General features: G+C 41.1%; 1 protein-coding gene across 2 annotated transcripts in view; it reads left to right on the forward strand.

The window, feature by feature from the left end:
• Nucleotides 1–16,419, forward strand: part of ATP10A (ATPase phospholipid transporting 10A (putative)) — a 107,548-nt gene that overhangs the window by 39,457 nt on the left and 51,672 nt on the right. For both annotated transcript variants that reach the window (XM_063392531.1, XM_063392530.1), the window contains exon 2: nt 3,499–3,703. In XM_063392531.1, coding sequence (XP_063248601.1) covers nt 3,499–3,703 — 205 coding nt within the window. The remainder of the gene's footprint in view (nt 1–3,498; nt 3,704–16,419) is intronic.

The raw sequence follows: 16,419 nt of genomic DNA on the forward strand, positions 1-16,419 counted from the left end.
CACACAGACACAAAGATGTGTGTGTGCATGTGTGTATATATATTTATGTATATGCACAAAGGTAAGGTATTTGTTAGAAGTTCCACTTTGTTTCACTGGAGGGTCAGTGAATTACTCACACTGAATGTCTTGGTATTTCTCAATGGGAGAGGCTTGAGTGTCAAGGACTGGGGATGTTGGCCCAGGCCAACTCATCAGCTTTTGGTGGCAGTCCTCTGAATACTGCAAACTGGCACTTTGCAAGCTCTGAGTGGCATCCCACTCTGAGGGACATGCTGGTGCAACCTGCCATGGTCTGGTAGAGCTCAAAGGGCCTCACTGTTGATAGGGTCACAAGATGACTGGTATTTTCCTCATTAGTCCATTTCCATCCTGACTGTAACCCAAGTGTATAATTACTGAAATTATTCAAAAGCCCAGGTTCACTGGGGTTATGATTCAGGTGGGTAATGTTCCAAGTCTATTAGGGGGTGACTGATTATTTCTCTTTGCCCTCCTTGGTCAGACAGCACGTGTCCCTGATATGAACATTGCCACTCCACCTTAGCCATGCAAGGGTTCCTGGTATGGTCAAAGGACATTTCACCGCCCAACTCATTACACAAAAGCCAAGGCCTAATGAGAATTATTGAAATTGTAGAACAGGCTTGAGGAGGTAGAGCAGACCCCAGGAGGGGTAGGGAATGCACCACCACAGAGGCCCTGTGCTGAGAGTGCAGAGGACTGCCATCCTTTTGGGCTCCTTCTCTTTTAGAAAGTCTGGCTTTTCTAACTCTCTATATTATGTAATTTTACTGGCACAATATAACATCAAGAATAAGCATTTAGTAGGTAATATGGAACTTGGACAACAAAGTCCTGTCTCTGCAGAATCAGTGGAAAAGCTTAACGTAATCAATGGGGTCACTTGGTGTGTTTGTAGTGGCTGCAGAATATGGTGGGTGTCTCGAGGTGAGCTAACCTGCGTGTTCACAGGACTGGGCTGAGCATGTTAAAGGAAGACTTCACAGGGCCTGATGTATTCATGGTCCAGATAGTTTCTGAACCACCCCATATGAAGACAGGATCATGCAGAGAAGGCTTGCAGTGACCAGTCACTGGCTGCAGTGAGACAAGTCTCAGTTCAGAGCTCTGCTAGAGGACACAGAGCAACCCAGTCTAAAGAGGATTAGGAAGTAATTTTCCATGAAGACAGTAATTTTCCATCCGCTATTGACCCTATAGCAAAGAGCTGATCAAGTGGAATATGGGGCCAAATTGTTCCCATGTGCCTAATGAAGGGGGCTGTGCCCTGGGGCCCTGGTTCATGTCCAAGAGGACTTATATTCACAGATTTATTGAATCATAGAATGTTTTGGCTTGGTAAGAACCTTTAAAGATCACTTAGTCCAATACTCCTGCCAGGAGCAGGGACACTGTTCAATATATTAGGTTGCTCAAAGCCCCATTTTGGACACTTCCAGGGATGGGACATCCACAGCTTCACTGGGCAACCTGTTCCGGTGTCCCAACAGCCTCACTGTTAGAAATTTCTCACTTATGTTTCATCCTTTTTCAGTTTAAAACCATTACTCCTTGTCCTGTGGCTATTGGCACTAGTAATAATGTCTTTTTTACAAGTTGCCTTTATATATTGAAAGACCACAATAAGGTCTCCCTGCAGCCTTCTCTTTTTTAGGCTGAACAACTTCATTTATTCCAGCAGAGCTGTTTGGCCTTGTGTTGCTTGATATCCACCCTTCCTGCCACCGTGTATATAGTTGTGGCAGTTGCTAAGCATGTGAGGGATGAGGAAATGCTAAAATAGCAATGCTTTTCAAACAATAGAAATTAAATAAAAAATAGTAGTGCTTATAGCATAGTATGGGACCACTTGCTATTTTTATCCTGATCGTGTTTTTGTACTGCTGCTCCTTGTACATGCATTTGTACATCACCCAGTTAAGTTAAATTAAAAGGGATGAAGAGCAACAGAGATGTGTAAAGGGATTTGGAGTTACAGATTGCAGAGCTAACAAACCCTTCAGATCTGCAGTGCAGTAATTTGTACTGTATTATGGCACATGGGGTTTCAAAGCAATTCATTCTCATTGGCAGATAAAGTTAAATGTTTGTTTGAGCCTGATGAAACAAATTATGGAAGAAAATGCATAATTTCAGCACTTGGTAGGTGTATTACTTGCCTTTGTTAGATTATCACATTTTACACTTGGTTGGTACTAATCCTTTTCAGGTTTTATCAAAATAGAAATCATAGCCATCTTTTTCATTCTTCCCTTTATAAACTGGATGTTATGAAAAGACAATGAAGAAATTTTGGGGGTAAATCCTGATCTGATACATGACCCTTTATTGTTCAGGATTTTGGCTAAATTAGTGAAAAAAGCCAGTTAAGTTACTAATTCCTCTAACACCAGTGAAGGCATAACTATGAGTAACTCCGAAGTAACAATGTTGTCAGGACTTCCTTATTTCCACTTTGTTACAAATCTATTCATATTACTGCTGAAAGTGATGTTTTTTAAAATAATATGCTTTAAACAACATGAAACAGCTGCCTCCACCTCTCCCCACCCCTCATCAGAATCCCATTCTGCTAGTTAAAGTGCTGTCCCAGGAGACAGTCTCTGGTGACAGTGCCAGTATTGACAATTGTCTTGGTCCTCACACAGCAGAAGGCCTTCTAATGGCTTAGAAAAGTGTCAGCATATTAGCTTCCCATTTTCAGGAGGTATTTCAACAAGTCAATATTGGGGCTGTTTTGAAATTGATTTCTTTCAAAATCACAACAGAATAAATCACTTTCCGCAAATGCCAAGAAAGCACATGAGTCTGTGCCTGCTGTAAAACTAAAATCTGAAATTTTAGCTAAAATTAATTAAGCAGTCACCTGTTCCTTTTTCCTCTTGCTCTCAAGAAAAGTTAAAAACTAAAAAAGTAGCAAACGAGCATGACCTTTAAACCTCCCTATTGGGAGTCCCTATTGGAAAAAGGGAACAAGGGCAAGCTATGTGAAGGTGCATCAGAGGGGGGCACATGAGGGAGAACATTCAGGAGCCATTCCAAGCAGGTGTCCTGCACCCAGAACCGTTCTATTTTCTCTCTTTCCCTAAAAGTGACTCCTTTTCAGACAGTATGGGCACTCTCTCCTTCTTGAGGTCATATGGGTGACTGAGAGCATAGAGGGAGAGAAGGGAGACTGTGTGAAGCTCCTGTTTACTCTGCTGCATCAAGTCTGACATCAGCATGTTTTCCTCTGGATCTTGAAAGAGGGTCTTGGTAACTCTGACCTGGTTCTCACTGGGAAATGGCCTCTTGGCACTCTGCACTGATTTTTCCCAGAGTAACTTGGGAGTTCCTGACCACCTTCCAAAGACACTCGTGTAACAGGTACTCCTTTTACAAATCAAACCAGATTTAACAGAAGCATCTCAGTCTGTGCAATTTTTTTGTTAAAAATCTTGTATATGTCTTGTTTTTTTTTCTTTTTTTTTTCAGAAATGAGAAGAAATATATAAGCAGATACTGGAAAGAAGTGAAGGTTGGAGACTTTGTGCAGCTTCGCTGTAATGAAATTATACCTGCTGACATATTGCTGCTCTCCTCGAGTGATCCCGATGGGCTGTGCCACATAGAAACAGCCAACCTGGATGGTGAAACTAACTTAAAACAAAGACAGGTGGTGAGGAGGTTCTTAGAGCTGGTAAGTCTTTGTTCCTAACTCGCATTGAAGATAAGAATTTCTTTCAAGTAAGTAGCTAGTTGCCAATACACTCCACACCAGCTAAATCTGCTTGATCTAATAGTGCTAATGAACTACTGCTGTGGTTATCATTAAAATGCTACCACGTGCCAGCAACTGACCTCCTCATAGTATCAGAAGTTTTACTATCATTTTTCTCTGCATCTGAATAGGAATTATTTGGGGCAATTGTGTGTGGTTGGAAAATGTTGGAGGATTTTAATGGCTTGTATTGTAGCTTGGTTCTTGAAAACACATTTTTAACTGCCCAAGGAGAAGATACTTAAATATAAACACGTACTTTTCCTGCCCCCAAAACAGATCAGTTTCAATTAGTAATCTGCCTCAAACTCTGTGTTGCAGAATATCCCTCCAGCACTTGGAGCATTAAAGCTGGTAAGATTTAAAGGGACAGCAAGCATTCATTCTGGAGGTATCTGTGCACAAAAACTGTTTTGCTGCTCTCTCACTGTGCTTATCTCTCCCCAACAGCACTATTTTGAAACAAAACATAATCCAGATCAGTTACTGTTAGCAGAATTAGAGGAAATTACCTGAAGTTTTACTTGCTTTAATGATCTTATTGAAATAGTATTTATTTGTATGCCCTCCTCTCCCATCCCTCTAGCCAGCTAACTCCAGCTTCCTGTATTTGTCAGGAAAAATAATAATTTTTAGAACTCAGCTACATTGGTTCTCCTAGTAGCACTTCTAATTTGAGGGAATTTGTGAACAATGGGAGCTGTTGCCCTTACCACTGTCATCAAAGGTAACTACAGAAGCCTGTGGTTGTACTGAGAAAGATCAGCATTAATGAAGTTATTATCCAGCCAACAGGATAAAAGTCAATGTGCCTTCCAAATAATTGTTTATGGTAGGTAGGCCTTTTCTCTAAATAGCTTGTAAAAATGTGAGATAAAGACTTGTTTAATGATAGTGATTTCCACACAGAATTTAGACATGACATGGCACCTACCACTGTGGCGACACTCTCAATCAGCTACAGGACAAATGTTTCAAAAACTCTTATTGTTTCAAAGTTAATTGAATTGCTGCTCAAACCTCCCATCCTGTTCCAACTGAGAGGAAATCTCTCCCAGTGGATAGAGCTTCAGAGAGGTGCTCAGATGATGTATCACAGTCTTCTGCCAACACAAACTTCTTATGTGACTTCAGGTACATTATGTAGGACAGAAACTGTAGATTTCATTTAGGTAACTGAACAAAGGTGTGTTTTTGCATTTGTGGGTACAGTTATAAGCTAAGGGCACATCCAAGCTCTGTCTCAAAGGGGAGGCACTAGGTCCTCCACTCATCCACAGCAGATGGTTGGATTTCGGTGATCTGAGACCACTGGACACACGTCATTAGGTGTTGGTAAACATGGTGGAAGGAATCGATATGTCCAATTACAAATTATCAGAAAACTGACTTTCAAGATCCTTGCTGCCAAAAGGAGTCCCTTATACTGTCTTGGGATCCACAGCTCCCTGGCAGCAGAGTAGTGATTCAGCATTCCTGGAAGCTGTCAGGCTGAGAAGACACCTGCCAACCCTACAGACCACCCTGCTCCTGTGAGCTGTGGCACCTAGATCTGTGCCTGAGCCCATCAGTTGTGAAGTCACTTCTGTGTCTTCAGCAATCAATCCCATGCATCCCATTAATGCAGCAGGAAAACCAGGAGAAAGGACCCCAGCAACATTATGTTTGGCATACTCAGTGAGGTTTAAATTGCTTTTCTGAACCAGGCAGCTAAAGACTTCAGCTCTGGGGTTTGTACAGTTTGGCAAGACCTGTAACATTTTGATTGTTGTGTGGAAGTGAGTGGCAGTGCCATTTCCTCCTCAAATAGGTTAAAGATTATCAAAGACTGAATTGGGCCTCATATAGGAATAAGGCTGAGGAAACAGTTCCTACCTAGGGAAGCATAGCTAGCTCTATGTGCCAAGCACATCACAGTGTATATGGCATGGCTAGCTCAGCATACCCTGCTTTATCAAGGAAATTAGTTGTTATGTAGATACTTGCAGTCACCTAGCACACTTGGGATTTCCAACCCATCCTCCTTCCATATCTTAGTTCTCTGTATCATAAGATAATTATGGAACTTTTCTATCTCAGAAGTATGCTCAGAAAAATGTGGATAAATATTTTTTAAAAATAAATTTCAGATCACAAGGTGCCAAGCTACAATAGCTTTGAGGTCCATAATAAATTGTAAGGGGTTAAACTGCGGTCAGTGATAAAAAGCTCATTCATTCCAATGAAAACAGGACTGGTCTTCAAGGAGTCAAGTATTGAAAGAGAACTTGTAAGAAAACCACATGTGATTACCTCCCCTCTCTTAAAATAGCTGAGAAAGCAGGAAATATCCAAGCCTAGGTTCCTGCATCAACTAAGTTGTAGGCAAAGCGCACACTTGCAGCTAAGAAGTCTTCAACAGCTGCAGCATCACAGAACCTCTCTGTAACAGCACCTCATACGTTATCCAGCAGATTACTTGCCATCCTCATTAAAATCCTGGCCAAAACCTCTCAGCATACTGTGACAGCATTAGCTTTCACACTCTGTACTAGTAGGGTAGGCTCTTACTAATTCTTGAAGGTATTGCCTTGCTGAGAGAACTCAGCAGTTGGGATAGAGGGAGGTGCTTGGGAAATGTTGGATGAATGAGCAGGACCACAGCCAGGTAGCATGGAATAAGAAGGTGATGCCTGTGTGTTGGACTGAAGTTCAGTTCCTATCTGGATATGTCTTAAGTTGTCACAACCGGAGAGAACTTATTGTTAGATCTCATAAAATACTTCAGATGACCAAAATTTTCTAGTATTAAGACTAGTCACCTAGTGTTAACATTCCTTTTGCCAAGCCTCAGAGAGGCTTATTCCCAAGTCTCTTACAAGACCTGCATCCCAGCCTGTTCATGCACTGGCTGAGAATGCTTTTACATTTTTATATAAATACTGTGCTCAGAAGAACAACTCTCAGTTATGTTTGTAGCTGTTTGGTTCTGTGTCATTCTGCAGCCCTGTTGTTCAAGCAGGAAAACAAATAAATTATATAATCCCGACCCTCTCTTTCCCACACTGCTAAACACTTTCCCCACCTCCCTTACAGAATGATGTGCCTTGTCATGTGGCTTATCACGGGACAAAAACCAGATTTTTTGGAAGGTTATTTTCAAAGTATCAGCTACTAACAGCTGTCTTTGAGTAAAGTCTCTGTATCATTATCTCAGGTTTTTAAAAGAAACTTTTGCAAAGGTTGGCTTGTCTATGCTTCATATATGAGCTAACTGATAGCTTTGGAGCACATGCCTGTGAAGCAGGTCAGTGAAGGATAGCTATTTCTATACCTGTCACTCAGCTGGGCATGGGAATGGAGTGGGGGCAGCAGCAGCGCTGTTGTTTTAAGCTACTGCTATGTTTTCTTGATTCTGTTCCTGCCCTGTGTGCACCCACAATTTCCAGCCCTGCAGGTCTGTGCTGAGCTCTCAGAGAGAGCCTGGTTGCCAGTCTGGGGTCACTGAAGTGGCACTGGGCAGTCCTCTTGCAGCCACCACATTCTCTCAAGTGGTCAGCAGTGTTATGTTGGGTACGACTGTCCTCTGGAAAGGCCGCTGTTCCTCCAGCGTCCTCTGAAGGATCTTTGTGTGTTTCTTTTCAGCAGTAACAGCATACAAGATCTATAATCTCTGAGAGGAGAAGGCCTTACAGTCTCCCTCTTCCAAACCTTTGTTCAGAAGAGCAGCATTCCGATACCTTTTTAGCCTGACTTTTGAACAAGTAATAAGAAATTATAGGAGCTTTTATGTATCCTTGTCTCCAATGCTTTGCAGGCATTATTTTACTCTGAACATATGCTCAGAAGGTCCAGGATCAGCGTTTGTGGGCTTGCATTGCATCTCCCCACTTGTGAATTCCAGGAAACTGTTTTCCTTTATAGTACAAGTGACCATAAATACTGCTTATTTTAGTGCTGCTTTGAATTGTCTGAGTAATTTATAGTAGACTGGGAACATACTGCTTGTTAGCTTTGCATGTTTGTTAAGGAATGCAATCTGTCAGACATAAACCTGTACTTTGTGTACATGATTCTACACCTTATCATTGCACAAGCTGTGAGAAGAGTCACTGATATATTCCTCTGGCTTCCATGTCTGAAGACACCAGTTTGAATTATACCTTGTTGTTGTAGACTTAAAATAGTAAAGAAAAAAGGAAAATCACTCAGTGAGTAGATTAAAAAAAGAAAAAAAGATAACAGAAGATTTTACAAAGGCCTTGACATTTTTCCCTCCGAGACTTTAAATACTGTGTTCTTGCTATTCTGCTACTACAGCAACAGGATGTGTTAGAAATGTTTAAAATAGCCAGAAACATACTTCAGAAGGCTATGTCTTTAAAACAAACAGGGTAGTGGACTGTCTTCACCCTGAAAGACAGATCAGGTTCATGTGTGCACCGTGACTCACTGGCAAGTGCAGCTAGGAGAGAGCACTGTGCTAAACCCCACTGTTTGTGGTCTAACAGTGTTAGCCGTGACCAGTAAACATCTCTTGGAAAAAAAACCAAACAAACCAACTCTTTGTAGGTATTCTACCCATTTCCTTCTAATTTCAAACCCACCCTCACTGCTGCCAAGTCACAGCAGCCATTCCTGGTGCCCTGGATCTGACAGGGGACACAGGAGGCGGGAGGAATCAATGTGTTTTCTGTGCTACTCTGCAAGCTGCCGTGCCACCACACCCTCTGCAGTTGCTTATGGAATGTTTTCCATCCGAGACGTCATGTCAGCCGCTCTTCAGAGAGTGGATAAGCAGATACAGCTCAGGCTGCAAGAGCTCAAAACTCCCGTTCAGATTGCATAAACTTGATTTAGGATATTTTGATAGTATGAATCTAGACTCATGAAAAACATTTACATTTCCGTGCTCCACTGTTTTTACTCAGTATGCCTTTTAACAAAATCCACAAAGACTCACTGTGGATTCTGGAGCAGTTTATGGTTTATTAACCACTGCCCCTGTCCTGGATGTTTATGTGGAAAGCTTCAGTTCAGCTGAAAGCTAAGCTAAATGTAGCAGCTGCCATCCCCTGTGAGAAGGTGCGTGTATCCCTGTGGGGCTGGTGGGGGTAGGAGATGCATTTTTTTCCTTCTCATTTTCTCCTAAGAGTAGAACTTCATTCAAAACAAACTTATTACTAGCATGATTAAACAGGTTTAGATAAGCCTTGCAAATTACTTTGTGACTGCTTATTTACTTCGTCTGAAAAGCACATCTGAATTTGGTGTCTGCCTGTTTGGGAGGTTCATTTGCATGCAGACTAGCACCAAAATAACTGATGAATCTGATTTCCTCACAAGTCAGTTTGTGAACACTTCTGGAATATGTATAAATGCAGAGCCTGTGCTTACTGCAGGCATATGTTTTCATCAGTCCCAGTCTGGAAGTTAGGCTAAATTGACAGATCCAGCTTTCATTCCAGCCCTTCCTGGTCCTGCATTATGCTGGAAATACATTGAGGACAGCTGGACTTAAAGAAACCGTCCCACAGCTCCCTGTTCTAAGCATTAAGCCATTTATACCTTTATTTTTTCCCTGTGAGTCCCAGGCAGAAGCTGCCCCAGAAGAGAAGATTGTTTTCTAGAAGGGCTGCACTGTAAGCCTGATGGCTCCAGGCTGCTCTGTGTGTGAGGTACTCCCGCAAGGGCAACTCATACCGATTGCGTGCAAACAACTCACAGGGCAGCCTTGGTATCTCAATGTAAATGTTGCTTTTGCATTCAGTTTTTACTCATTCAAAGAAAAACGTAAAAAAAAAAAAAAAAAAAAAAAAAAAAAAAAAAAAAAAAAAAAAGAAAAGCAATTTTCAAATGTTAGGTTACCCTAAACTGAGCTACGACTTCTTGTGCAGCAATCTGCATTTTCTAAACTAGCCAGTTTGAGAGAACAGTTGAAGTTAAACCAGCTCAACTTCTAGGCAGACTAGTTTTCAGCTTACCTGTTGGTATAAGCTTCTTATCTCAAAGAGTCTGAATGGGTCTTCTAAAGCAGGACAAGAGAGGTATAGCTCTATTCTCCCGTTGCTTCTTGTCTTACTAGTACCTTCAGGCAATCATCCACCTGCAATTAGTGGCAATAGTACACTATGGGAATTATGTAGATGGAAGTTGATCAGCATACTCACTGTTATTGTTTTGACTGTGAATACTTTAATAAGGTAGAATGAGACCACAATAACAGCAACTGCCTCTCTAGCATCTTTTGGGGGTTATCACTTGTGCATTTCTTATTTGCAGTATTTTGAAAAGGTATAGGTGATGAAAATTGGCTTGACAATTCCAGATGTGCACATGTTAAAGCATCAGATTAGTGCTCCATCCCACAGGTGTTGCCAAAATTCATTTTCCCAAGGGAAACCAAAGTTTAAAAAACCAAACCAAACAAGCGAAAGTAAACAATGGTATTTGCTATGCGCTACCAGAATATTAAATTAAAACCTCTTGTTTTTTAGTTTTACAGTTTAGCTTAAGATTTTAGAGAAAAAAGTCTTGTAAAAAAACTTGCAAAATTTGCAAGATTGTCAGTGCAAAATGCCAGCATGTCGCACCCTGAGAAGGACTGAGGTACAGTCCTTGAACATTCAGTAGGTTTCTTTGATAGGGGTGGATTGTTATGAAAATCTCTACCCCTATATTGTTGTATCTATTTTGGATAGTATCTTGTTCAGAGATGACTTATCTGGAAACTGTGGACATGTTCTAGTTAAAGAGGAAGCAACTGCTGTCTCTCTAACAGAGAAACAAACATATAATAGATGCATGCAGAATGATCTGCTGTGCAGAGAATGACCCAAGTCGGTGCTGTGGCAAACTCTGTCTGAGCTAAATGTGCTAAAGGAAGGCTGAGAACAATTTTTCACTCTACACCTAACCATGGCACTTAGCAGTCGCACATTGGGAGGCATAGGGAAATAAAAACAACTCAAGAATGATGGTTCACTTCCTCCTTGGTCAGCTTTGGCACAGTTACCAGCTCCTTCTAGTTTCCATTGCACAGGTGTCCAGGCCACAAGTTTGCGTTTTGAGAAAGCTTCATTAGAGAGATAAAAAATTTGAATAACTGTAAGAGAAAATTTTGGATATCATAATGTAAGCAGTAGCAGGGAGCGAGAGAGTAGAGTCCTGACAGTCTGAAGAGTGCTGAGTAGTTGACTTTTGCCATTGGCGTTAGTTGTTTGATTTTGTGTTTAAATGTAGGTTAAAGGGGTTGAATTGACGAATCCAAGTTTGAGTGTCATGGCTGTGAAGGACCTCTCATCCCTAGGGTAATCCTTCCAGCACTTGTGGAACAGTGGTATATCCATGTAAGGAATTGTAGTATGCCAGTGCTTGTGCTATTTCAAAGCTCTGCAGAAGCAGGAGAATTCATTCTCTGTATCAATAACCCAGGACTTCTGCATTTTGCTGTTTCTCTGAAAAAGTATTTGAACACAAAAGAGCATTTCAGGTCGGTCCATAGAGAAAATAAAATGCTATCCTGCTTTCCTGTTATAAAAAAGTAAACATTTACATTTAAAGCAAGTAAAGAAGAGATTTTCCTTTTTTTTTTTTTTTTTTGTCTTGACTTTTCTGGTATAGCCTAATTCAATTTTACTCAATAAGTGTTTATTTCTAGAACTGTGTTTATTCCTTAGCCATTCATTGGCCTAAGAACAGGAAATACCTAGAATATATGTTCTTGGAAATGAGTTTTTGTAATATAACACTGAGAACTCATGATTTCAGGGCCAGGATTTTCGAGCTGGAAACACGTCATAATACACTGATTTCTGAAATCACAACCCCAGATGGCAGTATTGGTGGTTAGGAAAGGATGGAAAGATCTTCTTTGCCAGAGCAGAAGGGTTCACAGTATTGAGCCATATATAACCCCAATTACCTTGGTATGGTCTCACTTTCCTTTGAAAGTACTGAGGTGGAGAAGGGGTCTGCTTTTCTGCCAGAAAAGGCAGAGGAACAGTATGGGGAACTCATGTATTTATTTCAGCATCAAGGATGTGAACTCTCATCCCACTTCTCTTTTCTCCACCTGCTGCTACCCTCCAAGTCTTTTAAAGAGTTTAGTGGTGATAAGCCATGGCAGTCATGAGAAATTTGCATTGAAATGTTACTTACATGGGAAGTGGCTAGCTGGATGTCTCGAAACTGCTATTTCAATGAAATCATGAACGTATCTGTTCATTGGTTATACTTGGGTTCGTACTTTCAAGCTACTGTGACTCTGTGATGGTGTCAGATACTTTCCATGACATGAGTGTGCTCATAAGAGAGAGAGAGCTGTGGTTGTCCTGCAGGTATGTGGCTGGACAAGATACTGTTCTCCACACAGCATTGTAACGCTTACACTTCTGTTTGGTGTGGAATTAAAAACATCAGTCGTGCATGGAGATGTCTAGACAGCAGTGCTAATCCCCTAATTCAACTTTCTAGTGGTACAGAAAATAGAATGGTTTGCATCAAAGCAGGGAACACAGCCTTTTGGCTTCCAAGAGAAAGAGAATTTGATTAACAAATACCCAATTGGGTAATTGCCCCAACCCACATGCACATGGCCTTGTTCAACTGAGGTTTGTATAGACCCACCTCTCAATCCTGTTAAGGTCTCTCTGGATGGCATCCCTTCCCTCCTGCATGTCAAACACACCACACAGCTTGGTGTCATCTGCAAACTTCTTCATCTGTAAACTTCTGAGAGTGCATTCAATCCCACTGTCTCTGTCACTGATGAATAGTACTGGTCCCCAATACAAGCCCTTGAGGGTCACTATTCATTACTGGTTTCCATCTGGACACCAAATCCTTGACTATGACTCTTTGGGCATGGCCATCCAGCCAATTCCTTACACATCTCACAGGCCAAATCAAAGCAGAAGACCGTATCAAATCAGAAGTCCAAGTAGTTGACTTCTACACAGAGGCTAAGACAGGTGGTTTCACCAGCTAGGACAGGTGGTGAGGAAAACCTGCACAAGAGTAATGGACTCTGCTATGCTGCTGTGATAGAATTCAACAGGTCATAGTCATAGTGTGTATACATATTCATGCATGTTTGATTAACAGAGTTATCTGAACAAAGCATACAAGACTATGCAGGAACTTTGTAGCCTTGTGCTTACCTGAAGTAGGAGGCTGTCTAGAGAGCTAAAAAGGGAAGCAAACCTCAGTTTCTGCCATAATGCTACATTTTCATTCCCCTCAGCTCATTTGCCAGTTTTGGAACTGACAAGGCCATTGTGAATTTCCTTTCATAAGATCCATGCAATCAGCTAGTGTCTGAAAAATAAAACAATTCCTTGAATTCCTTGAGAAGGTGTGCTTTGTTTTGCTAGTGGTGGCTTTAACATGCTGACTGCAAAGGAGCTTGTTCAGTAGAAGAGAGAGCAGATGAAAATAGACCAGAGGGGAAGCTGCTAACCAAAGTGTTCTGCAGCTATCCCAACTTCCCCCCATTCTGTGTATGCTAACCACAGCCTGCTGGCCTCACAATGACTGTTAGTCTTCACAGCTGCACCTCCACCCTCTCCACAGAGCTAAGAGGCAAGAACACAAACAGCTGGGATTAAGTGGAGAAGGTTCACTTTGAATGCCATCTTTCCAGTAGTGCAGGCATGTGATGGTTAAAGTTGATAAAAATATCAATCCAAGTGAAGACAGCATGCCAGTGTCCAGCTTGGGGAGTTTTTACTTGAATGTAACGTCTTTTCACGCTGGAGATGCTTGTGGAAAGGCTGACAAGACTGTGGTAGTACTGCCCTGTAGTATTTGGAAAAAAAACTATGTTTTCATTAGGACTGCTTCTTTCCCTCTGTGCTTCCCTGCAGTTGCCAGGGGCTGGAGTCTCTCAGTTCCTTAGGCAATTGCTGTATGTTACAGGTTTCCCTCACATCTAGAGACATTTCTTAAACATGAAACTTTGTAAGGTAAAACTGCTTTTATCTAGATTCCCTGCCTTCAGGCTGAGGTGGGGTCATCAAGCTTTGGTGTTTACCTGCATCCTGACACTACAGCTGCTGCTGGTAGGTTTTACTGTTCACAACAAAACCCCTGCATTACCAACCACTCTCTTTCCTGTCAGGACTCCAGTGTTTTGGGTTTTATTTGTGGAATGATGTAAGAGCAGTGCTTGGCATTTCTCTCTTATGGGTGAAGGATCTTAGTCCTTTCATAGCCATTTCTTCTGGCAGAACTTCATCCCACAAGAAATCAGACTGTCCAGCAGTCTGCACTAGAGCAGGAGCAGGACAAGGTATATTCAGAAGCTGACCTGAGCTGTTGTGCTACTACTTTAAAATGACTGTGCCATGTTTTTGGCACTAATCAACGAAAGTTTTCTTCAAGCACTTAAGAAATGGGGCAGAAAGACTGCTAGAAATCTTTCCAGAAAGGAGAAAGCACTGGAGAGCCAGGAGAGTTACATCTGTCTGTGTGTGTGAAGCGAAAAGCCTCTGCAGGAGCAGCATGGGTTGTACACGGAGTTTTGGGAATCCTTGAGAGGCTTGGTTTGCGGTTTACTTGAAGTGCTGAGCTAATACTGAGGTTGGCTCTTAAAGACTATGCACCCATTCATTTATTTCAGTGGCTGGCTTTTGGAACAGGCAGATACCACTTTCTTAATTGTCCAGATCTAGGTCTGTATTTCAGCCTTGACATGCTCTGTTTCCTTACCACTCTCCAGCACTACTATAGTCCATAAATAAATTTATTCACACCACCATAATTTTCAGTGCATTGCTAAGTCCATCATCCTGAAGGACATTAAAACTTGCATGTGTGTATTTGCACTGTTGTTCACATATTTTTTGCTACTTTTGTTCCATAACAACAGTTTCTTCAGCTGGCTGTTATAGAATTATTGAGATCTTCCTAGGCCTTGCAAGCAATACATTTTCTTTCCTGTAGGCTGGATATTGTACTGTTCCCTCACATTATTTTCTACAGAGGAAAACTTTAGTCAGCCAGAGGAAAATCAGCCCTCTGAAATGTATTTGATTTGCTCAGTTGTCCCAGTGTTACTTTTAAACAAAAATACTGAAAAAACATCCAATTATAGTAGTTTTAAGTGTGAAAAACAGAATAGTTAAATTCTGATGTACAGCTGGATCTTCTTAGTTTCTAAACAGCGCAGATCCAACTGTTTCTTTTTCTTGTGAATTAGTGGCACAGATAAATTGTGCCATAGAGACTAATGCAGTTTAGACATGAAAGCATTTCACTCTTTCAGTATATAAACAGTTCATATGCTTTGGATACATAACATCAGTATGTAATTCCAGTGGCACATTAATAAAAGGTCAGAATAATTTTATATGGTAAAAACAGGGTACTGCTATATAAAGCAGTAACAGGATGGACCAATGCATTAACAGGATGAGTTCTTAGTAGACTTAAAAGCTTTTAAACTGGAAAAGCTATTTTTCTGTCTGAGGCAGATTTTTGTCTATTAAATATTTTCTTTGAGTTGTCCCCATGACTCCATTTCTCCTTTTTTTGCCTCCTCCAGACATACACGCCAAAACAAATCCCAGAGCCCTCATCAGCCATGCACTACAGGGAGAAGTGTGGGTAAGATCCCCAGCATAGGCAGCAAACACAGTGTGATGAGCGGGTAACTGTCACTGTCACCCAAGGGCATCCAGGGTACCCATTGCTGCCCTATTGGAAGGAAGGACTGAACATCAAAGTCAGGTTTCTGCAGCAGTAAAGTAGGGCAGATGAATAAAGGAAAACATTTTAATAACTATGCATTATTAATACCACTAGCAGGCTATTAAATCACCCATACAACAGGCATTTAATGAAGGGAAATATGTTGTTTGAACATTGTGTAATTGTCAAACTGACTCATCTGGCATGCTGTGCTTCTTGAGCTATGACAGTTTCGTGAGGTTGCCAGCAGAACTGAAAAGGTTGGCATTTCACTGTGGAGATTCAGAATCATCTTACAGCTGAAGCTACAAAGTCATGTTGGAGACAGCTAAATAAAGATTTTTTTGTGACAAATCTTTATACTGTCTTATCTGTCTACCTGTTGGTTTCCCACTCTCTAAAGGCATTGTAATTTTCTTCCCCTCAACACTTCATCTGTTTAGGGTATAAGACATAGCCCAATTATTGCAGACCTAAGATATTGTTTTTAATGGAATCTTTTGTCAGATTTAATAGCTAGTGCATTGTGAAAAGGCTAGTCACAAAACCCTTTGCATCTGCAATTTAACTTTAATTTGAAATTCAACTTTAAAGGAGTCAATATTTAGCAGGTTTTTGCAGTTTGACTAGGTCTGCTTATGTAAGGAAAACAAGCTGTTCCATTGCTGCATTTAGACTAAGAATGAATTTCCCGAGGTTTTAAGAAAGTGGAAGAAACAGGATTTATGTATAGGATGTTAAACATCTTCCTAGCAAGAGGAGTCCTGAAGAAATTAAATACATTCCATGGAATCCCTGAGTATATAAGACACCCAGTGTAACTATCACCATGTGTACACTTGACAAGTTTCAAACTTTCAGAAATACCTATGAAGGTATTCTGACTTTCTAAGAAGTCAACTGCTTTTTTCCAAGGTAAGCAGTGGACTGAATCTATATTGACAAAATCAAAAAGTGAAGTCAGG

The sequence above is a fragment of the Prinia subflava genome, chromosome 3 (genome assembly GCF_021018805.1).
Source record: "Prinia subflava isolate CZ2003 ecotype Zambia chromosome 3, Cam_Psub_1.2, whole genome shotgun sequence".
Lineage (NCBI taxonomy): Eukaryota > Metazoa > Chordata > Aves > Passeriformes > Cisticolidae > Prinia > Prinia subflava.